Here is a 25,807-nt window from a genome sequence, read left to right on the forward strand (position 1 = left end):
ACTACAAACGAAAATTGTTCGTCTGGAAATGGTAACAATTTCCGTTTGTTGTAAAAAGGTTTTCGGCTGTGGTGTGTTTCAGCTCATTTGATTGCATTTCTTTACATATATCAAAACGTTGTAACATTCTAATGTTGTGCGAAGTCGAAATCTTTACAAACAATTCACATTCAATTTGGCAGAGCAAACAAAAATGAAACATTAATTAACATTATTTGAACTGCTGCGAGGAATTCATTAAAAGGTTAAGGCTGAATTGACTCAAATGTGACAACATTTCAGAATTAAATCAGCGCAATTCTCATTAGAGCATTCATATAAATACCGTTGCAAATCATTGTCAACTCATTAGTTCAAGAGAGAACAAGTTTGGATATTGATTCCTTGAAGCAAGATTCTGTATAAGGTAAAAAAATTTTCCTTGTCACTGAAATGGACTATTTTGTCTTCTCACGTTAGTTATGTTAAACTGGAAATACCAGTTCGGCCCAGTCTCATTTGTTAACCAAAAGCTAAACTACCAGTGGGAGACTGTTAAGTAGCATTTCATCATGCCCTCCTGTGGTTCTGTACGATATGATACCCTTGTGAAAACGACTTCATAAATCCAAATACTTGCAAAGTTTGGTGAGCAAAATATTCTACAAAATATAGTCTTCCAGAGTTTGAAAATCAACAATCTTTTTACAAATGATATATTTAATTTCCCCCATCCAATACAAACAGAAAAATTTCAAGTGCACTATTGGGTATATTTTTCAGTTGACATTTCGCAACCAAATTTTGCGATTCTACTCATTCTAAGATTTTCTTTCCAGGATTAAAGTCTAGTCTATAGCTTGTATCATCCATGCATTTATCTTTGTAGTGCTCAATAATGTCTCGTAGCATTTTCGCCGTATTTTTGTTCGGTCTGGCTGCCATCGTTGGTGTTAAAGGCGATTGTCAGGGGGAGGGCGCTGGTTGTTCTGTTTTTTATCCGTGTTGTGATGGTCTCCAATGTGAGGCTGGCGCCCACGTTTGCCGCAGGCCAGGGAAGGAGGGTGAACGCTGCCACTTGACCCGACACTGTGGAAAGGGACTCTACTGTCGTCCATTGTACCATACCTGCCAGCGTATGGGTAACATTGGCGAGAAATGTGTCTCCGGATTCAACAGCGCTGAAGGTATGAGAAATGGACTGCTCTATCAACTATTCTTCCTAGAGGATTCAGTAATGATGTCCTATTGCTCCACTTGCAAAAGAAACCTAAACTAAACTAACTTTATTTATACTGGATAGTTCTATCAGTTCTAAACTGTTCTTCCTAGAGGTTCAGTAAGGATCATCTCTTCTTGATCCAGTGTTACTACAGGAGGAAACCTAGGCTAAAATAACTTTATTTATACCGGATAGCTCTATCAGTTCTAAACTGCTCTTCCTAGAGGTCCAGTAAGGATCATCTCTTATTGACCCAGTGTTGTTACTACAGGAGGAAACCTAAACTAAACTAACTTTATTTACACTGGATAACTCTATCAGTTGTAAACTGTTCTTCCTAGAGGTCCAGTAAGGATCATCTCTTTTTGATCAAGTGTTACTACAGCAGGAAAACTAAACTAAAATAACTTTATTTACACTGGATAACTCTATCAGTTGTAAACTGTTCTTCCTAGAGGTCCAGTAAGGATCATCTCTTTTTGATCAAGTGTTACTACAGGAGGAAATCTAAACTAAAATAACTTTATTTATACTGGATAGTGCTATCAGTCCTAGGTAATTAAGCCCTGGGTAAGAGGTTGGGGGTCTTTTAGTAACACTGGATCAATAAAAGATGATCCTTACTGAATCTGAAAATTGCATTACCACCAACAACACCCAGGAACTGTTTTAAAAATCGACTAAAATGTTCCTTTCATTCAACAGGTCGTCGATGTAACTACCAGAAAAAGTTATGGTGCGACCCCTTCAGTCGCACCTGTCTCCCTCCCTCGGGCAGAGGGAACGTCTGTGGATATTTGGGAGAAAAGGAGGACAGTGGGAATTGCCAGGCAGGATTGAGGTGCCAGTGTGACGCGGCGTGCTCGATCCGAAATCTTCTGAGGGATCTCCAGGGAGCGCTAAGTGGAGTTGCTCAGACCATCCAAGACCTGATTGGCAAAAAGAAGTTTTGCTGCAAATGTGTGTAAGACTTGGATCTTATTTCCGTATGTTTATTAAATGCAGTGTAAAGCTTTCAATAAACAAAGACATAATGCAAAAAATATCATGGACATTTTATTGTCCCGTAGGCTAACTTTACAACAAAAAAGCACAAGGTTTTATATGACATTTTATTGAGTTCCCACGCATCGCATTTTCTTCGAGAATTTAGGATTTTCTCCGAAGACCTTTTGTTTTGCGAAGCAAGTAATTTGAATTTGCGAAGAAGGACCCGCTATCAACTTCAGTGACTGCTTCGTTTTGCGCCATCCGAATGACCCGATTCACATTTTCGATAAATTTTCGAACATTTCCGCCAAATTTTTCCAGCCCACAAAGCGTACATTCAATCACCACCATCTGAAATTCGCGAAAGCCCGGTTACTTTCGGCGAGTTTGTGAAGTTCTCGTTTTCTCTGAACGACCGTTCCCTGTGGAGAAAAATACAAAACATAAAAGTCCATTCATCGGTTGAAACAACTTCATATCTCTTGAAATATACTTTATTTCGCTTTCAAATTTATGTCAGAGCTATAGTTCTTATAATGAAATATAATCACCAAATTTCGACTAGTTTTATAACGAATAAGAAAAGATATAATCGATTAAATACTGCAGAATGGGTTTATTTTTCGAGAAACCTCCTGAGCGCTGATTGGCTGAAATATGAGCGCGATATAACCTGGATTGTCCGATTTTGTCCTTTGCAACTTGCAAGTCGAAGGGGCTGTTTACATGAGCCCGGTCACCCGAGATTCAGCGAAGCGTGAGATGATTTTCAGGTATTGAAATGAGCAAATAATATGATCCTGGCAGTCGTATAATCACTACAAGTCTACAACAATAGCATGTGCTTGTTTGGTGTCATAAAGACTTATTTCAAAACCTCAAAATCATCTCACGCTTCGTTGAATCTCGGGTAACCGGGCTCATGTAAACATCACCTAACACGACAGTCGATACTTACCTGGTCGTTGAAGGCATCCAGGATTTCTTGACATAACTTCTCGTACATCTTGGCATGCCTTGGTCCGGGTTTATCTCTTGCTGCGCCTAGGAGCCATTTGATTGCGAGAAATCGTCGACGGTTTGGTGTTAGCGGCGTTGGAACCTAAATTCATTGGACTAAGAGGTGAGATACATACGTTTATCCGAGAATAAAGGTTTTATTTTCGCAACAGTGGTGCAAAACCGCTTTTTTCAAACTCTGAGCATTGATTCTGAACCATTCAAAGGCTAATTAATTTGCTATACTAACCTGGTATGTTTTTCCTGCCTTTTTGATGGGTTGAACTCCCACTACAGGCTGAGCATTTTCCATCGCTGTGTGAAATATCGCAAGAGGATCTGTCTGAACTTCGTCCGATTTCTTATCAGATAATTTTCTGCAATAAGCACATCATTTTATACCAAAGACAATATGTTCAATCAATATGATCAATCAATATAATCAATCAAAATCATCAGTTATCATCAATCAATCATTCAATATGGTCAATCAATATAATTGATCAATATGATCAATCAGTATATAATCAATGAATTTGATCAACCAATCTTATTAATATGATCAATAAACATGATCAAAAAATATGACCAATCAATAACATCAATCAATACGACATCAATATGATCAATTCTAGTAGCCATTGGAACTATATCTATGATTACAACTTACAAAGCTAGCTGTTTTTTCTTGATGCATTCAAATGTCTAGATTTGAAAAAAAAGCAGCCTTATCCTCTTAGCACATTTATATGTCATGAAAGAAGTTAATTTTAGTTTTCTCACTCACTTTCAGCATGATTCTTTGTGACAATGATTTTTTCCCATCATACATCATTGAGTTGACAAACTTGCTAAATGATCAATCTGGTATTTTCAATCTAATTAACTAGTTTGTGAAATTAAATTTCAAAGAAACTGCTCATTGTTGATTGATGTATGGGTTATGGCAAATACACCCTTCAGGGCAAATTATGCCCTCTTGCAGAGAGCATGAAAACAATAAACTTTAAAGTGACAATCATGATTGAAAACCATTGTTTTAATGTTTTTGCATCTGGTGATATCTTAATTGGGTCTAGAGTCAGGGGATGGGGACAGCAGGGGATTGTCTGGTAACCCACACAAATGTCAACTAATGACCATCAGATATACCATATCTCTACCCAATATGATACGATGAGTGTGCATGTGGAGACTGGAAACTGGAATACTTGAACGTACAGTACATGTAATAGTAAACATACATTACAATTTACAAACCTAACTAAATCATCGTGAAATATAGAGGCCGGAACCATTTGTGAACTCGCAGCTTTTGGTATTTCTCCATCGTCTGTGCTGTCGCTATATCACAGCGAAATAAGAAAAATTAGGTTATCAAAATACTACGCATCAAAATCGGCTTATAAAGGTAGGTTATTAAACACCTAATTCAAAGTAAATAGTGTTGTAAAAAAATGTTAAGATCGTTAAAAAATACACATACATATTTGAGCTAAAACAGCGAATGTTATTGCTCCGTAGAATTCGCGTAGACAGCAGAAATGTGACGCGAAAGCTGGAACATGCTGAAAAGGTCGCCATCTTGGATTTGGCGCTTCAGAGGAAACTGGTGACAAAAATGGTAATTTTAGATTTCATTTACGTATATACAATTTTTTTTTAATTACTTTGTATTTGTTGACTTTTTTCATTCAAATTCCACACTATTTGCAATTTTCTCGATATCTTACCGTTGAAATAGTGTATATTGCTATTTGTTGAAATCTGAATGCCACTGTACCGATTTTTCCACGGTTATTATCAGTGAACATTCTTCTGTCAAACGTTCTCAGACATTTAACATTTCATCAATAATAACTCGAGGATATTTCCTCTCTTCAGGTAGTTCTTGAAAAAATCCTCTTTCCATGTGTCAGACGTGGCTAACAAGCTTAGGTGGTCAGCCCTAAGCTGGCTAAGCATGATTGATCACCCTAGTCTTATCAAGATAAAATGGAATTTAAATGAACATATTTTTCATGTCTCCACGGCCTTATTTCAATGAACTCACAACATAATTGAATTATACCCTGTTGCCTAAATTAATTACATTCAATAATGGAGAGCGCGTGCGATATACAGTATACACGGAAAAATCATTTTGAAACGCAAACCCGCGATTCGCGTTTATGGATATCAACACTAATTGCTGTTTAGCTTAACTTCGTTAGTTTCCCAAACAGGATATGTTTTTTTCCTGATGTTTGACAGGTTGTTTCAAGACCTCGTTAGCATAATTACCGCACCTTTGCGTAATTTGCGCGCATGCTTTGCCTTTTGTGCGCGCACGAGTTTTTTGGTAGATAGCGCAAAGTAACGCAGCAAGATTGCCCACAAATATGTTCTATTTTCGTGCGCTTCGGTTTAGCATAAAGCGCGCGCATGCCAAAAAATGATGCTTTGTTTAGTTACCTTAGCATGGGTAGCCGTGACACCTATTTTTCTACGGTCGTTGACCCGACCTCAGATAAGAAACTCGCAATTACCGACATTTGCAGATGTGGAAATTTTTAATCAGGTGGGAACAGATATTCAAAATCAGGCTGTTCCCATTTCAATTTAAAGGTTTTTCATTTCAACGCGACGAGCGTTGCGAAACCATTGTCAGTGTTATTTTTATCCTGAGCACCGATCGAGATATGCAGATGGGAGACTTATTAGAACCCGTATTAGACAATTTGACAGTTACAAGAGAAGGTTTTTTTACGAGAAATACCTATATTCATAAGGGACAGATATTGCTGAGGGACCTAACTGTGTTTATGTGAGGCATTTGACGGTTTAAGACTAAGAAATTATGGCAAATCTAAAGTTAAACCATCACATAAATGTGCAATAGATAAGCCCAACCAGGAACTAGCTTGATAGCGCTTTTCACCAAGTTAGATTTAAATGCATAAGTATACAAAATTATTTTCAAGGTTTTGACCTGAGGGCCCGTCAGGAGACGTTGGTATGATTGCTAATGACAGCCAATAGTTTCAGACAAGTTTCATGAGATCTAATACACAACAAATCCGTCAAATGCTGCAGTCAATATCATATGCATATATCTTGTTTTTAACTTTCCTTTGTGTTTATTAAATGTCTTTTATTCGAGCTACAAACTAAATTTCGATAAAGACAACTGGGATGAAATCCAACACCCCAGCTAGAGAAGAGCTTCTTAAAATTAGTAAAACTGCAAAGTTTGTTTGTAAAATGCAATGATTCCGTCTTGATTTAGGCAATTGGGATGAAATGAAACACTACAACTAGAAAGACTGAAAGACCATCTTGGTTTGTTTAGAAGTAGTTGTCCTGAAAGGACACGCAAATTTCGCTTTTTTTTCAACTTTTTTAAAGCGAAAATGATTCTTGTTTTCTGATTGCCGTGCTTTAATTTTCACGTTGAACAGCATTTCGGTAATTTTAGAATTATCTTTCGAGCTATGTTATTGGTGAATACATTACTTACCTAGATCAAAATTAAGTCGACAGTTTAGGGGCCGGTTGTTCGAAAGGCGTTTAGCCTAAACGGTGGATATTAAGTTCAAAATAGAAAACAAAATTATCCGTTTGAACAACTGAGCTGAAATATTTCGATGTAAATATCCGCCGACCGTTTAACTGAGCTAAACGCCTTTCGAACAAGCGGTCCCAGATGTCTTAAATACAGCAGGGAGAACCGTGAATGACGCTTTCAGCTTTTGGAGAGCCTTAAAAACAGTTTCAGTAACGATAATCATTCATAAGGTAAAACGATGTTGACTTTAAGGGCTTGTTAATGATAGCGCCAGCTCGTCGAGTGGGTTATTTTTCAAACTGATAACAAGGATATGAAAGCAAAGTTGATAGCAGAAATACCACAATGATTTAATCAAAAGATAAGATCTCGTTAATTTACTTGACATTTGGCACATGTAGAGTCTTCGTGTACTTTCAATGCAAATCACACGCGCTTGTATTTTGAGCGTTTTTTTTTCATCCAGAAACAGCATATATAGGACAGCGTCGCAGCAATAATGAGATGTCGTTTTGTTGACCATATTTCGGTAGCAAGCAGAGAGGGGGGGGAGGGAGGGGGTGTTATGGGGGACGAGGTGACTACCCCGGGTCATTAAGACTGCAGTTCACTTATGTTCAAGTATAACTGACCTGGGCTGGTTTTTGCAAATTATCCACGGCAAATAACCCCTTCAAGTCATTGGCAGTAAACTCGTGAATTTTTTAATCGTTATAGTTTCCGTTTATTCTTAGTAAATTTCATCGTCTTATTTTACATTTAAAAAAAATATAATGCTTCTACAAGGTGCATCAGGCTCTCTCACAGTAGGGCTTTGAAAGTGCCGAACATGCAGACCGGACCAAAATATTCTCAGCGCTGGAAACAGCATGACTGAGTTAAAGTTTTTTCACGTATCCAAAAAGACTGAACAAAGCTTTGATCGCCTGCCTGAAATATATAAAAAGACTTCTCAAAGTATTAAAGAAGGGCCTTCGTCATGAGAACTAGTATCTTCTTTATCCATCTTTATTTGGGTATCCCACTTTGCGTGGTGGTCTTGAAATTTCGATATGATAACCTTTGAAATGATAAAAGCGTTTTTTTTTCGTTAAAAAAGGTGGCTGGTAGTGAGAGAAACTAAACTGAACTAACTTCTTTAGAGGTCCAGTATAGAATCGTGTCTTATTGATCTAGTGTTACAACAGCAGGAAACTTGAACTATTAAAACTAACTTTATTTTTGCAAAGCTGTTCTTCCTAGAGGTCTAGTAAGGATCATCTTTTATTTATTCAGTGTTACTACAGGAAGAAACCTAAACTAAACTAACTTTATTTATACTGGATAGCTCTATCAGTTCTAAACTGTTCTTCCTATAGAGGTCTAGTAAGGATCATCTCTTATTGATCTAATGTTACAACAGCAGAAAACCTGAACCAAACTAACTTTATTTTTACCGGCAAAGCTGTTCTTCCTAGAGGTCTAGTAAAAATCATCTCTTATTGATCCAGTGTTACTACAGGAGGAAACCGGCTAAACTACACTAACTTTATTTATACTCTGGGTAGCATTATCAGTTCTAAACTGTCATTCCTGGGTGGCTCTGTCATGGAGGTCCAACTGTTTGTCCTAGCGGTCCAGTGAAGATAATCTCTTATTGATCCAGTGTTACCACAGGCCCTTAACTGAAATAATTTAATTTATAAGGATAGCTCTATCACTTTCCGACTGTTCCTCCTAGCGGTCCAGTGAGGAAAATCCCTTATGGATCCTGTGTTACTTACGGGAGGTAACCGGACTAGAAAAGCAAATAGCTTTTCCTATAACACATTAACACCAGGAATCCTTCTATGAAGTATTTACTTTTTTCTTCAAATCCAATTTTCACTGAACTTGATACGGCTCGCTCTAATTTGTTAACCAAACACCGTAATTTACTTACAACGTTGACCCGGAACGTCTAAGACAAATATTTTATCTTTTCATTTCAGATCATTGTTTTTCACGTTTGACACGCTGACCTCGTTTTGCTAACTTGTTTATGTTGTGCCTATTAATGACGCTCGTTATGCTAATGATTGCCTCGGTGCACGTGTTTGAAGTATGGCAGAGCACGTTTTGCTCCGCTCACAGATGCAAGTAAGTTATACGAGAAGGCACAACTAGTGTCTCTTTTAACCGTAAATCAATCCGCGAATCGTTTGTAACCGACCACGCCACGCATAACACACCGGAAAATTGGCTTGCTGTTCTAATTTAAACAGAAGCGCTCAAAATTAGACCCAACCAAAATAACTTAAGATTTCGGGACTGATTAATCTCATTTGTTAAAGTGCCTTGCAATATTCATTGTTAAAAGCTTCGAACGATTTAACGATAAACATGTAAATATCAAAGTCTATGAAAATAGTTGTTGTTGTAATTTCGTAAAATGAAGTCATTTGGAAAATCTATGAAACAGAACAATGCATTGTGTTTAACACAGGTTCGTTGTTCGCGGGCAGGCTTTCTTTGACGATATCATTATAATGCGTCATAATTCTTTTTTTTTGGTGTTTGTTTTTTTTTGAGGAAGCATCTTTGACCCTCGAATCGAAGCGATTTTATCAGGGAAAATGAAATGTATGTTCATAAAATAACTGAATGTGTACTTTGCTTCGTTACTGCATGTGCTCAAGCTCAGCGAGAATGCCACACGACATCTAAGATTCTATCTTGTGCACATAAATGAACGGCAAGATGCATGGACACTGTCTGCCAAAACATCGCTGCTTCGGTATCAAAGACTTCTGATGCCATATCTAAGTGCGGTTCTAATTCAATTTTCCCTTTTCTCGAAACGAGATAGGCTGTGGGCAGATAAAATTTATGTAAACCTCTGTTACTGGATGATAAGCGAAACTTCTTATCATTTCAAAATAAAAACATTTGGCGAAAGTTAAACATGGTGTTCGCGTATTGCAAATACAGTCAAAACAATGAGCCACTGCAAGAATTTGGAGCATTTATTTGAAGAGGGGGGGAGGGGAGGGGGTCTTGACAAATGATAGATCGTAACACTTATATATGAAATGGAGACGGGGCCCTGTTAAAGTTTTCGAATTTTTGGGGAGTTTTTTGCAAAGGATTACGGATGGTTTGACGTTATGATAGGATTAAGTATAATCTAGATTGGACTCAAGAGGTCAATTGATTTGAGAAAAAAACCTGCTCAGAATCTTATATAGCTTTGTTCTGTATTTTTTATGAACATTTTGCTTACGAAAATTGGCAAGGAGAAATATGTACTAATATATGGCATTATAACATTTCAAAACTCGCGTATATAGTGATGAGATTGCGGGTCCCATAAACAAATTCTCTAAGACATTTCGAAGTTTGAATTGTTCTTTATTACGGCTTTATTGCTACACTTTAGTATAATTGTTTCGAATATCACAACTGCTACATTTTAAACAAAAGCACAAAGAATATTTAATATAAATATTACAACAAAATATTTGTCTTTCTTCGATATTGTAACTTTTCTGTATGAATGTTTGATCTTTTTGAAGCAAATGTGGTTAGCCAGCGTTTCTCAATGCTTCATTTATTATCTCAATGCTTCATTTATTAAATATTTCACCCTTCTTGAAAAGTAGGCATTTTTTATGTGAATCAGTGAATATAACTCATCGTCATGACTTTAGGTTGATTTCAAATTTCAACAGTCACGTTTTCTTTGTACCAGTATTTCTCAGTATGCATTTCATAAGATTAACAAAGATCTTAACAGAAGCACGATAAAAGTCGAACAAACATCTAAACGCCACGTCTGTATGCGATTATTTGTCTAGGGCCGGTTGTATCAAGCCCGTTTAGCTTAAACGGTGGTTAAGTTCAAAATAGAAAGCAAATCTATCGTTTTACTCAACCAGTAAACTAAATGTTTCCAACCTTAATACAAAGATAATGTTTACAACTACATATTCAGTGCATAATACTTAAGTTGACTCATTCAAGAGAGATGTAAGAGTGTTATTTAATTTTGACTTATTCACCGTTTAAGCGGCTAAACGGGCTTGACTACAACCGGCCCCTGGTATGTCATTTCAATAAACAGATATAAACTTTTCCATGCGTAAACAAAGCTACACAAGTATAGAAAAACCGACGATAGAATTAATCAGCCACAAGGTTGGTAAAACATAGATTTTCACTCAATTCAGACGTAAAGGTAGATATTCTCACGAATGGCTGGCCAATCAGCCTGCATTATGGTGTGCTTAAGGCTCTTTTCTCAATGGACAGTTTGAGTTCTCGAAGACAGTTTCACCCGAACGAGGCCGAGGAAACGTAACTGCGACAATGTATAGGACGATGCACTAGGATTTTGAAACCGTTGAATTTTCTCCTATTTTGCATAAATCGCGGTCTAGTCGCATAACATCCGATGCTGGGGCATTTTTCTTCGCCGTCACTTCGGTGCGATATTTTTTGCCGCGTTTCGGGACCTTCCACGGCACTTGAATGATCTTCGACGGTTTGGCGAGAATGTTCGCAACGCTGTGCTTAATGTTCGTGCGTGTCGCGTTCGTGTCTTCCTTATCGTTTCGTGTCGACTTGAGTTCGGTCGGTTTCTCAAGCTGCGCGAGGGACCGACGGCCCGGAGTCGCCACGGTATTTTCCTTCCGACGCCAACGGGCTCGTCTATTTTGAAACCAAACCTGTAACAGAACGAAATCTAGGTTAGGAGAAAAAAGCACCTTTACTTTTCATATTTTTAACACGGAATTGGAATGAAAACAGCTTCTCGGACAACCAGCAAGTCGCTGCAATAAGCTATCGGAATTACAGTTATCACAACTGCATTTTTCCAGTTTGTAAACAGTTCCACGTGTCTAAAATTTCAGTATATATTTATACACTTCGCTTGTCGGAACTTATGGATATTTTTAACCTACTCATTTAAAAATTTAAAACAGAAACCTTATTGTTAATTAGTCAACGGTAGCCAGCAATCCTGGCCTTGACCAAAATCAGGAAATTGAAGTTTGAGAACCCGGCATATAGTCTGCAAACACCAGGTTGACCAGGCCTGTACTTTTGCTGGCACGCCAGAGTTTTTGAAAACTGTACGAATTTATCTAGTATAAGCCTGTGAAGGCGCTTCGTGAGTTCCCTGGAAGATATTATGCAGATTACATGCGCTGAATATCGAGCGTTGTTTTAGGTAGTTTATGCGAAAAGTGGTTGTTTGGATTGTACGAAACTCTGTACACATCTTATTGTCCAAGGTGTTTTTGTAGTGAGTGTTAGACGACACGTTGGCGCTGCCTTGAAGATAGCTTGATCCGGTTAGGATCTGCGATAGACAAAGTTTTGATGAGAAATCCAAGACAAAAATCACACGAAAATGTGGCCAAGCAAAATATGAAAACGCCACAGTGGTTAATTTAAGATCTCCCCAGGAATATTGTGGAGTTTTCAAGCAGATGGCTTTCAGAGGTGCTGGAAGTTGAGTGCCAAACAGTCTGACAATTTTCACACTTTTCTAGACACATTTCTAGCACGCTATCTCTTCCGAGTCGAAGACTGTCGAACCGACGTCGATGTAAATCTGTCAAACAACTGTTGCTACACATCGGTAGCACTGCTTGAGAAATTTTGTCGCTATTTACGTGATTTATGAGCGTGTTTTTGATTGGGTGTTTCTGGCCAAAGATAATTTTAGGCATTGCAACTTATACAAAGTTCCAAAAGCGAAAACATTCCCTTTAGGGGACCGCTTTCAAACCTGTTTGTTCTGTTGTCCATATACGAATATTCAAGTGTTAAAACGTAGAAGCATTTGTCATCGCATACGATCCATTGGCGTAATTTATTTATCCGAATTTCTGTACAAAAGTTTGTACTAATACTAAGGGAATTTCTCAACAATATTTAAGTTATTAAGAGGGGTTAAAACGTTCATCAACGAGTTAAAATTAATCTTGTCCAGTAAATCCTTTAAAGCCAATTTAATACTGTTACATTCCATAACAGTGTTAACATGAACATTTAATGTAGGGTCATTTTCACATAGGAAATATCGCTAGCATTTAGCACAATGGACTTCAAAAGTACATTTCCCCTAAGGAAATGTTTGTAGATTTAAGCTCATTTGGACGTATTATATGGTTTGCTGGTTCCGAAAAGCACACTGCTCGAACGATATAAATACTTCTTGAGGAAGCCATTCGCTTGCAGTCGACATGGAGTTATGAACACTGAGGGAGCATATTGTTTAAAACACAGACAGCTCCTACCTTCAAATTCTGTTAATGAACGGCTAGCCTTGTTGCCAAAATACTGGGTGTGAAGAAAGCTATGTAGGTTGGACAGTCTGTTATTGAAAGATTGAGTCAAACAGGGCAAATTTAATTCCAATATTTGCGGATTGAAATGAACCATGGTGTTTGACCGTTGAATTGGAAAGTTCATCGTCGCAATGGACATACGCAAGCCATGTCCATTTCATTTCCAAGTAGATTCTTCCTTTCTTTACGATAAATTCCTGTACAATCATTAACGAATTCGCGTGCACGTCTGGTTGTCTACTACGATTTCTTTATTGCTTAGCTATGGCCTATGGACGTGGATTGAAGGAGCCAACTATTATTTTAAGCTCGAAGCGCGTACACTGAAGGCACAAAATTCCTACCTGGATTCTCGATTCAGCCAGATCGAGGCGAACGGCAAGCGCTTCTCGTACAAAGACATCTGGATAATGCGTTTTCTGAAAAACTTTCTCCATCTCTTCGACCTGCCATGGACTGTACTGCATACGACTTCGCCTCGTACGTGTCACACGAATCTTCGAGAGGTCCACGGCTATTTCCACATCATCTAGTGCAAAAATATCAGTTAATGCTTACTACTACGATTCGTGCTGCAAGCGTCGCAAAATCCTCGAGGAATATGCTTATATATCGACGTATTCTGGCTGTTATCGTGCTGCTAAAAAAGAGAACGAGCTCTTTGAATTCAGTCACTCGCGTGTCCTCAAAGGCCATATTTCAAAATGCGTCAGCTTGCTAATTGCGAAGACAAATGCCATTTATCAAAGTTCACATCCATGAATCGCAGTAAATCATTTTGGCTATTTTTAAAATTAAAAAAATCGAAACCTTTCGACTTCAAACTATACTCTCTTCATGAAAAGAAACATTTGGGAAATAACAAGATTCGTTTCGATTCGTTTAGGTGTTCGAAGCTGTCCGTTTGTCGTGTGGACGTTCTTTCCAAGCTGAAAACCCCGTTTGTTGCGGCCGTTTTGGATAATGCAATGTAAGTCGTCTTAAAAACCTAAACTTACCAGGAAAGCTGCCCATTGAGAAACCGGTGACTGGGTGATTAATAGCCCTGCTGCATCTAAACAAACTACTTTGATATATAGCCTGTGAATTGCAATGGCAGTTTGGCTCCGTGGTTTCGTGGTAACATTGATTCAAGCCTTGGTAGGCTACCCCTGGAGGATAATAATGATAATTCATTTTGGTCGCACTTTGCCAACGTCAGTGTCGCAAACTCGCGAGGTTTTAAAGTTGCCATTCTGTATCAGGGCGTTTATACTGCGGCCATCAAAGCTTTACGACTGCGCTTAAATCTTCGCGAGCCAATCAGCTTGCAGTATCCAATTATCTCATTCCATATCAAAGCGTATTATGGTTTGCGCGAGGCCACTCACCCCTGTTGTGCCATCGCCTATCATGATTTAATTAATTTCAATTGATTCTAATAAGGTTTATTGGCGCCTCGTTATCATAGCTCTGTGTGTCCGCGTGTCAAGCTAGATTTGCATAAAATGCGCATCGAAGTTTCACCCATATTGTACGCCATCATGACAGCGAAATCCCTACAAAATGTTCCTCACAAAGCTATTTGTATTAAATATGCCCGATATATAACACTATTTGCATATCATGCGCAAAACATTTGCATATAATACGAAATCTTTGATTTTGCATAAAATGCGCAATGAACATTTTGCATAAAACGCGAGATTTAATTTAATTTGCATAAAATATACAATACAAATTGATTTGTGTTGAATGCGCAATGAACATAAATCATTCGCCTGTCACTAAAGTGTCGTAAAATGACTTATACTTAGACTTAAACCTCTTGACACGCATTTAATGGTGATTATGGACAGGAACGTAGTGTCTATACCACAGTGAAGACCTCTTGATAAATCTCGTTCTTTCTTCTACGGAGGGATAAACAATAAAATCGATGCCGGGTGAATTAGTTTCGAGAGCAAGCGATTGGGGTTTGTACGCGGCGACGTGAAGGAACCTTCTCAATGAATGTGTTCATTTCAAAACATTTCTAAAAACCATCTTTCGAACTGATAAGAAGAATGTTAAGATTCCTACCATCCCTATTAATGATCTATCCAGATTCTTCAGCGCATATTTGAAGGTTCGAGATAAGTTCTGAACGGTTCAACATGATAGAAAGAATTTAGATTTGGGGAATTGATCAGATAAATTTTTATAGATATCAAGTAAACAGGCCGCGTTTTAAAACTTCTTTTTTGGGACGAACTTACAAAAAAATTCGTTCCGTAGAAACGACTAAGAACGCGACAATCTTTGGGATTTGTACTTCCCTCTTCAAAGGGGCCAGGCTTCAAGGGCTCAAAACGTTTTTTTCGGTAATAATTTGAATAAAATGTAAGAAATTTCTTAGGTGAGGCAATATCTGAATCCTATCTATATATTTTTTTCTATTAATACACTTAACAGACAAGTTTATATGGTAAAATATGAAACATATTTAGTAACTGTTGCGATAAAGTAGCAAATCTCCTCAAGTAAATTTCATTAGGGCTGTGTGTATACTGATATATCAGAGGTACATCTCGAAAATATCTCTCATAAAACTGCCAAATTTGCCAAAGAAATGGCATCAGCTTAGCGTGAACCATCTGGTTCATTCTCTCCTCAAGAATAGTGAATGGGTCAACGATGCGTCCTATCAAGTCTTAGAAATTTTGACATTCCTGGCTGGTCTAATTTAAAACACATTCAAATACATTCTTCAAGTTAATCCATTTCTCTTCAAATACAATACTTTGGCTTTTCTTTAGTTGGCCCACCGGCTCTTTTTAGTGTATTTCTAAATACCTCAGAATGAAGCAATAAATGAAGCAATTTTTACAATTATTAAATTCTGTAATTTTTATTGCATTTGTTAATCAATATGTCAAATTTAAAACGTTTTATTCACTTTGAGGTCACTTTCACAATGCAGGTTTCTAACCTTTTGATCGATGTGAATGTGCGAATACTTATGAATGCTGTGGGCACATGTGCTTTTACATGAACATCCGTAACTTATCCATTCGTTCGCATCTATCAAAAGACGAGAATTAATGAATTACGGCAAAAATTACACGTATCCCTAAGGGCTGTTTTCACTGTCGGGTTCTGTGGCGTTTTTCTCTCGGAGGAATACACGTACGAAAGAGATTAAAATCATTTGAATGATTTAAGAAATACACGAAAGTAAACAATATAGTTTCTGGTAGGATTTATTATATTTTTGCTAATTATTAACGTGTATATAATAAAAACCTTGTGTTGTAGTGATTTTAAAGCTAGATTTCGCGCGCTTTTACGACGTACAAGTAAATGTAAAAAGCAGTTCTTGTTGCAACGGGTGTTTTGGTTTTACGAATGTTTGACTACGTGTTAAATATCATTGGCATTGCTTTAGACCAGGGGCCGGTTGTATCAAGCCCGTTTAGCTTAAACGGTGGATAAGTCAAAATTAAATATGTACTGAATATGAAGTTGTGAGCACAGTATCTTTGTATTAAGGTCAAAAACATTTAGTTCGCTTGTTGAATAAAACGAGACTTGCTTTTTATTTTGGGCTTGATACAACCATACAACTGGCCCCAGTTCGTCTTACAAGTCGCTGTAAACTCACTTTTAATGAAACTTGTTTATTTCTTAGTACAGTACAGTACAAAAAAAGCACCCAGCGTTTTTTACTGGGTGGCATAGTTTGGTTTATATATAGAAGCAAGCTTAAAGCTGTTTAATCTAATATGACATCCTGAAATAGATAATATCAAACGCAATCTATAGATTAAAACATCAAGGATGCAAGCAATAAAACAGGCGGCATTTTGGCATTTTGCAATGTAATGGCCTTAATGCTGTGAAAATATACTGACAATGCCGACGTTTTTTTACGATATCTCCACTCCAATAAAAGAAAAACAAGTCTCGACATAGAACAAGGATTCAAACAGATTCTTTCCTTGTAATATTAAAATGTTTCGAGGCAGTTTAAGTCGAAAAGGAAGCGCTATTTGTCATTCGCCTTCCGATTTGGAAGGCAGAGTGTCTAGGCGAACAAGACTTTACGACGTCGCGTGAGTGATTTGTTGACATCGGGCGTGAATTGATGTTTATTTTTTTACCACGATGAAATACGGTTAAACTACTGTACGCGGAACTATTTACAGTAAACAACTATCATTTTTGAGAAAACATTCAAAGCAATTTATGAGCATTGAGCAAAACATTTCATGATGAGAATGATTGTAATTAAAACAAGTCTTAGTCTTGAGGCTACAGAAGCACTAAAGTCACTGCGTTCGCCGTCAATTGGGTCAAATTTATTAAACAATGAAATTCACCTTGGAGCAAAATTCATTTACAATATTTCCAACCATAATATAACTCATTTAAAATTTACTATAATTACAGCTGATATGCATCTTCTAAAGAGACAGATATCTATAATATTTGTACTGCGCATATCATATAAATAATTCTACTTAGTTTTAACAAATTTTGCGTTGTTTCAAAAAGTCAAAATCTGTCTTGGATAATAATGGATATATTGCCCTCGGCTCTTCAACTGTTAAGTAAAATAACGTGTTTGTGGTGTCCCCAAAACGCTGTAAGGTTGGTCTTTATTGCTCGTCTTTTTCGCTGTTATTAGTACTCTTTCATAACGAAATATTTCTCAGATTTCTAGCAGAACGGTCAAATTAACGAAGAACCATTATACCACGTCAGATAACATCATATAATTGAGCCACCCGTGAATTGATTTTTAGCTTGAATTGAACTGAATTTTTAACAAATGCGCCAATGCGGTGCTTTCGATAGGAGTTTCCAAGTATTAAAACAACTTTTAGTACATTTACATGTCGCTGGTAATCCTTGCAGGAGAATGCATCTCGTACAGACCCGAGTTTAGCAGACAGCGGGGTTTTCGCTGAAGATAACGTCTGCTGATATATAAAAGGGCGTGGCTCTTTCGATGAAAAATGGGCACAGCTTCAAAAATTAAGAGGCTTAGATTAGGTTTGTCTGAAGATCACATTGCAGAAATATTTTCGATCAAAACAATATATTTGCAGAGTCACCCCAGAGTGGTGGGTTGAATTTCAAAATTAGTTCTGTTCTTAATTTACATTTCTTTACCTTGGCTTTAGTTATGGATAAAAAACTTGTGTCCAAGCCAGTTGCAGTACATGAAGACCACAAACACTGGTAGTGTTGTTGGAATCAACAGACCAAAATAACATGCGGTGCCGTATTCCAAACAGCATGCTGGGAAATTCTGAAATGATGATATACCATTAGTCATATTGGTCTGGTTGGTAAACAAACTTGTTAGATTAAAACATGTAATAATTACAAGAGGGAAAAAACAGGTTCTTTCACTGCCATAGTGAAAATCAGGATTCCAGCTATAATATATAATGTTAATCGGCAGTGAATAATTCAATTGATAGAAAAAAATAATGAACTTAAAATTTGGACAGCACTGGGTCAATTGCTTAAAAGACAGTTTAACTTAACTCTGGGTTTACAAACACAATTTTTTTACAAAATCAATTTTAATTGCTTGTTTATAATACAATGGATCGATCAGAAGTCTTGTTTTGTAAGGTTTTAAATTTAAAAAAGGGGCAGAGGTGAAGAAGTACATACTGCATGAACACTGAAAGTAAAGATTGATCCAAATCCAAGGGTTAGCAGCCATGCTGCACATTTAAGCATTACAGCACCCGAAGTGTCTGCACAAAGTGTCTGCACACCTGAGGCGATATACTTTTCACAAGTAGATCTAAAGCACTTTTCACCTGTAGCAATCTACTATATAGGGCATCTACCTGTCTGGTGCATACTGTGTCATGTACACCAGTGCTGCACCTTGGGTGCACCCGAGGATTGGCCCTAAAATTTTGTACTCTTAAAAAAGATTTAGGCTTGGGCTTTCTGCACCAGAGATCTTGGCAAACTCTGGGTTAGTGCTAACACTGTAATACAGGTTTGAACAACTGACTCCAGGACTAAATTATCAGACTGACAATACCACCATTTATTTCCTAAACCCTTGCCTAACCCTAACCCTAACCTGTACCTTCTATGTGAATCCTTATACTAACCTATCAAACTATCTTAGATAAAAGATTTCTATGACTTAAAGCCCAAGATCTGGTTAGAACCAAAACCTTGCATATGTCTAAATACACAGCAAGGTACGTCATATGCTGTAACATGCAAATTTTACAAGGGAAACGTTCATTTTAAGGTCGAGTGGTCGACTACAATCAATCTTAGTTCAATGCCCCTAGTTCACACCAAATCCTAAATCTACCCCCATCCTCCCCCTCTAAAATCAATTCATGTCAATGATGTCATTAGACTATAAAGTTCATCTTCAAAATTAGTAACAATTAAGAGCCATTCGTTCTATAATAAGTACATTAAGATCTAAAACAAACGAGTAACCACCTACTCACATCTGACGTCAATAATGAAATCAACACACCGCCGAAACAAACAACAGAAATAAACAAACAAAACGTAAACATAAACAAAGTAGCTGACCCCATATTTTCACCACCCAGTTTTAATATAGAGTTCACCTGCGCTGTTCTCGGAGGTGGGGGAGACTGGATCTTGGCGGGATTTTCCGCGAAAGGAATATTTGAAAATATCTTAAAATCACGTGTTTCGAATGTTTTCAAGATTTCGAAGAACATTTCGATAGTTTTTGTCAATTTCTGCAGGTAAAATCCTCCTAAAATGGACGATCGGTCGGTATTTGATGCTTACAGGAGTCCTTTAACCAGCCGTTATGCTAGTAAGGAAATGTCCTATAATTTCTCCGATGACAAAAAGTTCACGACTTGGCGAAAATTATGGCTGTATCTTGCTAAAGCAGAAAAGGTATGATTTAAGTCATTTAAGGTTGTTTTTATTGTGATTATTTATGTACTGGATAACTTGCAGTGCACCCAGATGTGCCCTACTTTAGTGTTTTACTATGTGACTTTGTCTAATACCAGATGATTTTTAATACTCATCAGTGGAAGAGTCCTGTCAGTTAAGGACTCAACAAAGCATCTGTCAGTGTTTCTTGTTAACCCATTAGCTCGCAGTGCACCCAGATATTAGATATGGCCTACTTCAAGATTTTACTTTGTCAAATATGTGCCAGATGATTCTACTCATCAGTGGAAGACTGGAAGCTAGAGTACTGTCAGTTAAGGACTCAACAAAGCATCTGTCAGTGTTTCTTGTTAACCCATTAGCTTGCAGTGCACCAAGATATCAGATATGGCCTACTTCAGGATTTTACTTTGTCTAATGCCAGATGATTTTACTCATCGGTGGAGGTGTACTGTCAGTTATTGAGTTAGCAAAACAATCTGTCAACGTCTCTTGTTAACCTATTAGCTGAGAATGCACTCGGATGTTCTTTAGTATTTTACTCTGTCTAATGCCAGCTGATATTACTCATCAGTCAAAGAGTACTGTCTGTTAACAACTTAACAAGTCATCTGTCAGTGTCTCTTGTTATTACCCAAAGAGTACTGCCAGGTAATCCAAGTCTGCTTTAACAACTCTTAACTGCATTTTTTGTAGTTAAATCCTACTTAAAAATTCAAACAAATATACAATTATAATTGACCAAGTCTTTCACTTTTGAGTTAAAACCAGTTTCTGAATTTTATAGTTATCAATTTTATGTTTCCAGGAACTGGGTTTGGATATCACAGATGAGCAAATCTCAGAAATGGAGAACAATCTTACAAAGATTGACTACAAGATGGCTTCAGAGGAAGAGAAGAAAAGACGTCACGATGTTATGGCGCATGTCCATACATTTGCAGCCTGTTGTCCGAAAGCTGCACCAATAATCCATTTGGGTGCAACGTCTTGTTATGTCGGTGATAATACTGTAAGTTTCTGTGATGTGCCCCAGCACCCTGGACCAAGGGTTACCCCCAGGGATGCCCCAAAACCTCCTAAGGCTGACTACTACATTTGTATGCATATACACCTCATCTATATACCTTTTCCAGAAGCAATGAAAAAAATTGCTCTGGAAAGTTGGTAGCACTTTGCCAGATGAGAATAAACAGTATTTTGTCCTTTCCAGGATCTTATTGTTCTTAAAGATGGCTTGAATATTCTTCTTCCAAAGGTATATGTTGTTAACAATAGATAATGTATGAAAAGAGACAATCAGGTTAATTTTAACAACACCCCATTAGATTACCTCTCTTCTCTGTGCAGCACCCGGGGCCCTAGCACTTTTCCCATATAACAACCCCCTCCCCCTTAAAACATCCCCTCCCACTTAAAATGTTCCTCTCTATGCAATAGCTCCTTCTCCCCATATAACACTCCCACCCCTTTAAATTAACACCCCCATTCCACTTTAATAATGATAATATCCCTCCGTCGCGCAACACCCATCACCTCTTATAATACCGCTCCTTCTTATACACCCTCACCCTTAACTTCAACTTGCGTATCAACTTCCATAGAGTAGTGCCTGGATACTATATCAGTATGATAATTGATCTATTTATTCATTGTTCTGTTATAGTTGGCAAGATGTTGTGAAAGATTATCAAAGTTTGCCAATGAACATAAATCTCTTCCAACCCTTGGTTTTACTCATTTCCAGTGAGTGTCTTTGATATATTAACATAATTTTCTTCATTCCTATACACAAACATCAAATACCTCCTGTTTTATTAGGCCAGCACAGCTAACAACAGTTGGTAAGAGAGCCTGTCTGTGGATATCAGACTTGCTTCTGGACCTTGCAAACTTAATGCATGTTGAACAAAGTTTGAGATTCAGGGGTGTCAAAGGAACAACAGGAACCCAAGCCAGTTTCTTGGCCTTGTTTGATGGAAATGATGAAAAGGTCTGTAAATTACAAAAGCCTTGTTTATACTAAATGGCTTGATCATGATTTTTAAAGTGTTTTTTGAGGCAAACAATTGCCATGCCTTGATGCTTGAGATCACTCAATGTGGTGTATAACCCATTAGCTTACAATGCACACAGATGTGCCCTTGCACCATATTAAACTGGACTTCTCTCTGACTCTCTCTAACAGGTTGAAAAATTGGATGAATTGGTCACAAGCATGGCTGGGTTTAAAAATGCATATATTGTGACAGGCCAGACATACAGCCGTAAAGTTGACTTGGACATTTTAAATGCCCTGGGAAGTTTAGGAGCTTCAGTGCATAAGGTAAACTGCATGTTCATTTCCCTAGAAACCAGCATTCGCAATGGTAGTACAAGCAATGAACTATTGAAATTTTTCATGCTTTTTGAAGATTTGTACAGACATACGATTGCTGGCTAGCATGAAAGAAGTAGAGGAACCTTTTGAGAAAAGTCAAATAGGTAAGGTGTTTAATATTCTTTCGAAAAGAGAACAATGAGTAGTAATTTTCATTCAGTATTTAGAAAGCTTGCTTCTTTCAGGTTCAAGTGCAATGCCATACAAGCGCAACCCAATGCGTTGTGAGAGATGTTGTAGTTTAGCCCGTCATCTCATGACGTTGGTCGGAAATGCACAGCAAACTGCAGCAACACAGTGGTTGGAAAGAACATTGGATGACAGCGCAAACAGAAGGATATCCTTGCCCGAGGCATTTCTTACTGCGGACATCATACTAAATACACTGCAGAATGTTTCTGAGGGTCTTATTGTTTATCCCAAGGTAGGTTGAATGCATGCATGATAAACCTAAATGTGAAATGAGAGTTGTGAAAGAGCTTGATAGAAAGTCTTTGCTTTCTGGCTATTTATAACATATTGTAAACTGAAGATATGAGCTATTGACACCAAGATAAGAATTTTACTGTAATATTTTGACTTTACTTCAAAGTCATTGACTTGTTCCTGTCTTGTTGTCATGCAACAGTTCATGTCTTAATTGAGTTTAACTGAGTGCTTCAGTTTGTTTGTTTTTTTATCTTATTAAGTTTTCTGCTGGTAATGGTTTCTAGGTAAACTAATCGCAATTAACAATAGGTTAAACTTACAATATGATTGTTTTAATGCTAGGTGATTGAACGTCATATCAAACAAGAACTCCCGTTCATGGCTTCTGAAAATATCATCATGGCTGTCGTAAAAAATGGTGGTGACAGACAGGTAAGAAATAACCATCACTTCATTGGACTGTTCTTACAGAAGGGAAAGTGAAGGAAAGTGAGCTCCCATTGTTTTTAATTACCCTAGATGTATATAGTATTACCCTTGTATCCAAGATTTTTGCTGTACTTTTCACCATATCCAATTCATAAATATAGGAATGTCATGAACGGATCAGGGTGCTCTCCCAACAAGCTGCGTCAATTGTGAAGACCGAAGGTGGTGACAATGATTTGGTAGAAAGAATATTAAATGATGATTATTTTAAAATTGTCCATGATAAACTTGATCAAATTTTGGATCCAAAGTCCTTCATTGGTAGAGCACCTTACCAGGTAAATTGAGCTATTAAATTGATGTCTAGGTATTGTGGTTGTTTTTCAAAGCAAGAGATGGTAATTTTGTTTTTGGATGTAGGTCGCAAGGTTTTTGAAAGAAGAAGTTGAACCAAAGCTTGTATTGTTTGATGGAAAACTTGATATAAAAGCCACAATCAATGTTTGATGAAAATCCTCTCAAGATCAAGTAACATAGGTATAGTTTTGTTAAATATTTGGTGAATACAACTGTAGGTTTTGATTTCCATATGAATTGAATGTCAAGTTGCATTTGAGATACCACAAAAATCCATTATAAATTTAACATATTTACATTATAGTATAGGTGTGACATTATGCCATATGTTTTATTTTTGGTTCAGTTTTGACATAAGATTTCGGGAAGTGCACAAACTTTGAAAAAAGCTTTGCATCTGTGCCAAGACCGAGGAAACATCAGCAAGGATTTTCTCCTGCAAAAAATTACTTTCATTATAACAGTACCGAATACTACAAATGTCTTGAATTAAAAAATAGAATAATATGTGATGCTGTGGAAGGTCAGTGAACTGATTTTGTAGACGAACTACACAATGTGGCTAATAATATATTACCATTTCACCATCCTGCAAAGTGAACTTGGTGCTCCATTCTAAGTTTTCAATGTAAGTGGTCAGATTACTGAGGACATTTGCTAGGCATGGGATAGCATCAACAACATATCTAAAAATGAGAGTTGTTTTAATTTAGTTTCCACCATTCTGATGAATCACTGTGGCCATTCTACCAGAACTTTTCTTTTTCTTGTACCTCTGATATTCCGCATCCACTGTGATATGGTCACCAACGAATGGTTGTTGAAGTCGGTTGATGAGTTCATCTTTCTTGTCAACTATTGCTGAGAAATGTAACGATAACTCTTCCATCCTTCTTGACTTCCCATCTTAATATACAAGTCAAGTAAAGAATTGCATTAAGGTATATCAGGACTTTCTTAACTTGGGGTGTAACATCATAGTTTACCAACAAATATGTGACATTGAAACACATCAAGCCTGCTCGCACGCAGACATAAATAAAGTATACATACACATCTGCAAATTAGTGCAAGGTTTCATGTTTCACTACCTAGCTTTGGCAATGTGATTAGATCTGGTAAATTTTTTTTACCATACCTGGTTGGATGCCGATCAACAGCCCCACCTGATTTTAATAATTAACTATGACTTTGATTAAAAAGAATTGCATATATGGGTCACACACATTGGTTTGCATTGAACATGATTGGAATTGTGTTGAATTCTGTTTACAAAACCATAATTGTTATGGCAAATCAGAGTTAGGCAACATGTCTATATTCATCATAAGCAACTAAAATTTCCGCTTGAACTTATTACCAACACTGGTGTGCCATTACCAACCAACTTCATATTTGACCAACCAACTTCATATTTGACCAACCAACTTCACATTTGACCAACCACCTTCACATTTGACCAACCACCTTGCCTAAACTGGGAGTTGTAGCACCCCCATGCCCCAGGGTGTACAGCCTCTACAGTCCATGGTTACAGACGTCTTTAAGTCTTTACTTCTTACCAAGAATTATTGAGTCTGTTAAATCTTTAGTTTCCTCTTTCAACTTGTAATGATAAATCATTTCTTTTACCTACGTGTGAAACATGGTTTCATATAGATCTCTGTTGTGTTCATTTGATCAACATTGTGTACAAACCTTGTACAATTCTGTTTCTAATTTCGCCAACTTCTCAAGCTGTTCAATTAGTTTTATGGACGAAGATGTTGTTTTAGCCTTTTCCCTTATCTTATCTTGATCTGCTTTGCCCTACAGGATGCAAAGACGACGTTTTAACAGTGGTGTATGGCCACACTATTTGTATAAAACAGCCTTCAAAGTTCAAACTATGCCTTTATAAATATTTAAACAAAACCTTCAACTGATTGGTTCTTTCTGCCAAAGAAATTACTTTTCCCAAAGATCCTAGATCGATGTAAGAAGACGACGTTGACCACGGATTTCTAGATTCTTGACTATTATTGAACCAATCTTCTTCAGAGTGAACTTTAGCCATTGTGTATATAGAAAAATTACTTCTTTTACATTTTTAAATTTGCCGCTAATAAAAGCGATAACATGAAGTATCTATCCGATCCACTGATCTTTAATCGTGGTTAAAATCTGGAGCGTCGTTTTCTACGCTGGATCAACTGACCGCTGAATGTGGTAAAACACTGGAGCCTGTTTTTATCTCGGCGTAGTTCAATTTTTCCAGCGTG

The 25,807-nt window shown here is 37.3% G+C and overlaps 4 protein-coding genes and 3 long non-coding RNA genes across 11 annotated transcripts; 3 read left to right on the plus strand and 4 right to left on the minus strand.

The window, feature by feature from the left end:
* Nucleotides 1-313: 313 nt before the first annotated feature.
* LOC114519624 lies at nt 314-2,255 on the plus strand. Its single transcript, XR_003686592.1, has 3 exons — nt 314-406; nt 869-1,166; nt 1,907-2,255. It is a non-coding gene; the product is annotated as an uncharacterized LOC114519624 (long non-coding RNA).
* LOC114519623 (28S ribosomal protein S7, mitochondrial-like) lies at nt 2,252-5,073 on the minus strand. 2 transcript variants are annotated; one of them, XM_028539785.1, is made up of 8 exons: nt 4,924-5,073; nt 4,677-4,799; nt 4,451-4,534; nt 3,978-4,041; nt 3,861-3,895; nt 3,441-3,567; nt 3,150-3,293; nt 2,252-2,613 (listed from the first exon to the last, which is right to left on the minus strand). In XM_028539785.1, the coding sequence occupies exons 2-8, from the start codon at nt 4,772-4,774 to the stop codon at nt 2,533-2,535; spliced, it is 633 nt and encodes a 210-aa protein (XP_028395586.1). In that variant the 5' UTR covers nt 4,775-4,799; nt 4,924-5,073; the 3' UTR covers nt 2,252-2,532. The 2 variants fall into 2 exon arrangements, with proteins under 2 accessions (XP_028395586.1, XP_028395587.1); XM_028539786.1 differs by lacking the exon at nt 4,924-5,073 and having other exon boundaries at nt 4,677-4,802.
* LOC114519626 lies at nt 4,377-18,272 on the plus strand. Of its 2 annotated transcripts, XR_003686595.1 has the most exons (5): nt 4,377-4,601; nt 4,715-4,814; nt 8,708-8,855; nt 13,941-14,024; nt 18,202-18,272. It is a non-coding gene; the product is annotated as an uncharacterized LOC114519626 (long non-coding RNA). The 2 variants fall into 2 exon arrangements; XR_003686596.1 differs by lacking the exon at nt 13,941-14,024 and having other exon boundaries at nt 18,202-18,271.
* Nucleotides 10,743-14,347, minus strand: LOC114519620 (ALX homeobox protein 1-like). Its single transcript, XM_028539783.1, has 3 exons — nt 14,053-14,347; nt 13,399-13,583; nt 10,743-11,422 (listed from the first exon to the last, which is right to left on the minus strand). Exons 1-3 carry the CDS (start codon nt 14,228-14,230, stop codon nt 11,081-11,083), a joined length of 705 nt encoding a protein of 234 aa, XP_028395584.1. The 5' UTR covers nt 14,231-14,347; the 3' UTR covers nt 10,743-11,080.
* Nucleotides 17,379-19,623, minus strand: LOC114519625. Of its 2 annotated transcripts, none has more exons than XR_003686594.1 (3): nt 19,519-19,623; nt 18,191-18,329; nt 17,379-18,043 (listed from the first exon to the last, which is right to left on the minus strand). It is a non-coding gene; the product is annotated as an uncharacterized LOC114519625 (long non-coding RNA). The 2 variants fall into 2 exon arrangements; XR_003686593.1 differs by having other exon boundaries at nt 18,181-18,329; nt 19,519-19,622.
* On the plus strand, nt 19,176-25,440 carry LOC114519619 (adenylosuccinate lyase-like). Of its 2 annotated transcripts, none has more exons than XM_028539781.1 (12): nt 19,176-19,254; nt 19,789-19,948; nt 20,760-20,963; nt 21,165-21,209; nt 21,618-21,697; nt 21,773-21,944; nt 22,140-22,277; nt 22,366-22,435; nt 22,517-22,755; nt 23,103-23,192; nt 23,351-23,527; nt 23,610-23,715. In XM_028539781.1, the coding sequence occupies exons 2-12, from the start codon at nt 19,805-19,807 to the stop codon at nt 23,694-23,696; spliced, it is 1,446 nt and encodes a 481-aa protein (XP_028395582.1). In that variant the 5' UTR covers nt 19,176-19,254; nt 19,789-19,804; the 3' UTR covers nt 23,697-23,715. The 2 variants fall into 2 exon arrangements, with proteins under 2 accessions (XP_028395582.1, XP_028395583.1); XM_028539782.1 differs by lacking the exon at nt 19,176-19,254 and adding an exon at nt 25,362-25,440 and having other exon boundaries at nt 19,732-19,948; nt 23,610-23,726.
* Nucleotides 23,862-25,668, minus strand: LOC114519621 (AUGMIN subunit 2-like). Its single transcript, XM_028539784.1, has 6 exons — nt 25,462-25,668; nt 25,245-25,355; nt 25,109-25,178; nt 24,320-24,452; nt 24,124-24,232; nt 23,862-23,982 (listed from the first exon to the last, which is right to left on the minus strand). The coding sequence occupies exons 1-6, from the start codon at nt 25,600-25,602 to the stop codon at nt 23,878-23,880; spliced, it is 669 nt and encodes a 222-aa protein (XP_028395585.1). The 5' UTR covers nt 25,603-25,668; the 3' UTR covers nt 23,862-23,877.
* Between the last annotated feature and the right edge of the window lie 139 nt (nt 25,669-25,807).

This window comes from Dendronephthya gigantea, unplaced genomic scaffold (genome assembly GCF_004324835.1).
Source record: "Dendronephthya gigantea isolate DGI-Jeju-01 unplaced genomic scaffold, DenGig_1.0 000013F, whole genome shotgun sequence".
NCBI lineage: Eukaryota > Metazoa > Cnidaria > Anthozoa > Malacalcyonacea > Nephtheidae > Dendronephthya > Dendronephthya gigantea.

What these genes read in the sequence shown, in the direction of transcription:
- LOC114519619 (XM_028539781.1), top strand. Translation starts at nt 19,805, where the DNA reads ATGGACGATCGGTCGGTATTTGATGCTTACAGGAGTCCTTTAACCAGC. An exon ending in CTTGGTTTTACTCATTTCCA is followed by an intron (nt 21,698 to 21,772) that starts GTGAGTGTCTTT and finishes CTGTTTTATTAG; the next exon opens with GCCAGCACAGCTAACAACAG. An exon ending in TAGGAGCTTCAGTGCATAAG is followed by an intron (nt 22,278 to 22,365) that starts GTAAACTGCATG and finishes TGCTTTTTGAAG; the next exon opens with ATTTGTACAGACATACGATT.
- LOC114519621 (XM_028539784.1), bottom strand. Translation starts at nt 25,602, where the DNA reads ATGGCTAAAGTTCACTCTGAAGAAGATTGGTTCAATAATAGTCAAGAA. An exon ending in AAAGAACCAATCAGTTGAAG is followed by an intron (nt 25,356 to 25,461) that starts GTTTTGTTTAAA and finishes TGCATCCTGTAG; the next exon opens with GGCAAAGCAGATCAAGATAA. An exon ending in TAGAAACAGAATTGTACAAG is followed by an intron (nt 25,179 to 25,244) that starts GTTTGTACACAA and finishes TTTCACACGTAG; the next exon opens with GTAAAAGAAATGATTTATCA.
- LOC114519623 (XM_028539785.1), bottom strand. Translation starts at nt 4,774, where the DNA reads ATGGCGACCTTTTCAGCATGTTCCAGCTTTCGCGTCACATTTCTGCTG. An exon ending in CACAAAGAATCATGCTGAAA is followed by an intron (nt 3,896 to 3,977) that starts GTGAGTGAGAAA and finishes TTTCAAATCTAG; the next exon opens with ACATTTGAATGCATCAAGAA. An exon ending in AGGCAGGAAAAACATACCAG is followed by an intron (nt 3,294 to 3,440) that starts GTTAGTATAGCA and finishes CAATGAATTTAG; the next exon opens with GTTCCAACGCCGCTAACACC.
- LOC114519620 (XM_028539783.1), bottom strand. Translation starts at nt 14,230, where the DNA reads ATGAATTATCATTATTATCCTCCAGGGGTAGCCTACCAAGGCTTGAAT. An exon ending in CTCAATGGGCAGCTTTCCTG is followed by an intron (nt 13,584 to 14,052) that starts GTAAGTTTAGGT and finishes TTTTTGCACTAG; the next exon opens with ATGATGTGGAAATAGCCGTG. An exon ending in TGGCTGAATCGAGAATCCAG is followed by an intron (nt 11,423 to 13,398) that starts GTAGGAATTTTG and finishes GTTCTGTTACAG; the next exon opens with GTTTGGTTTCAAAATAGACG.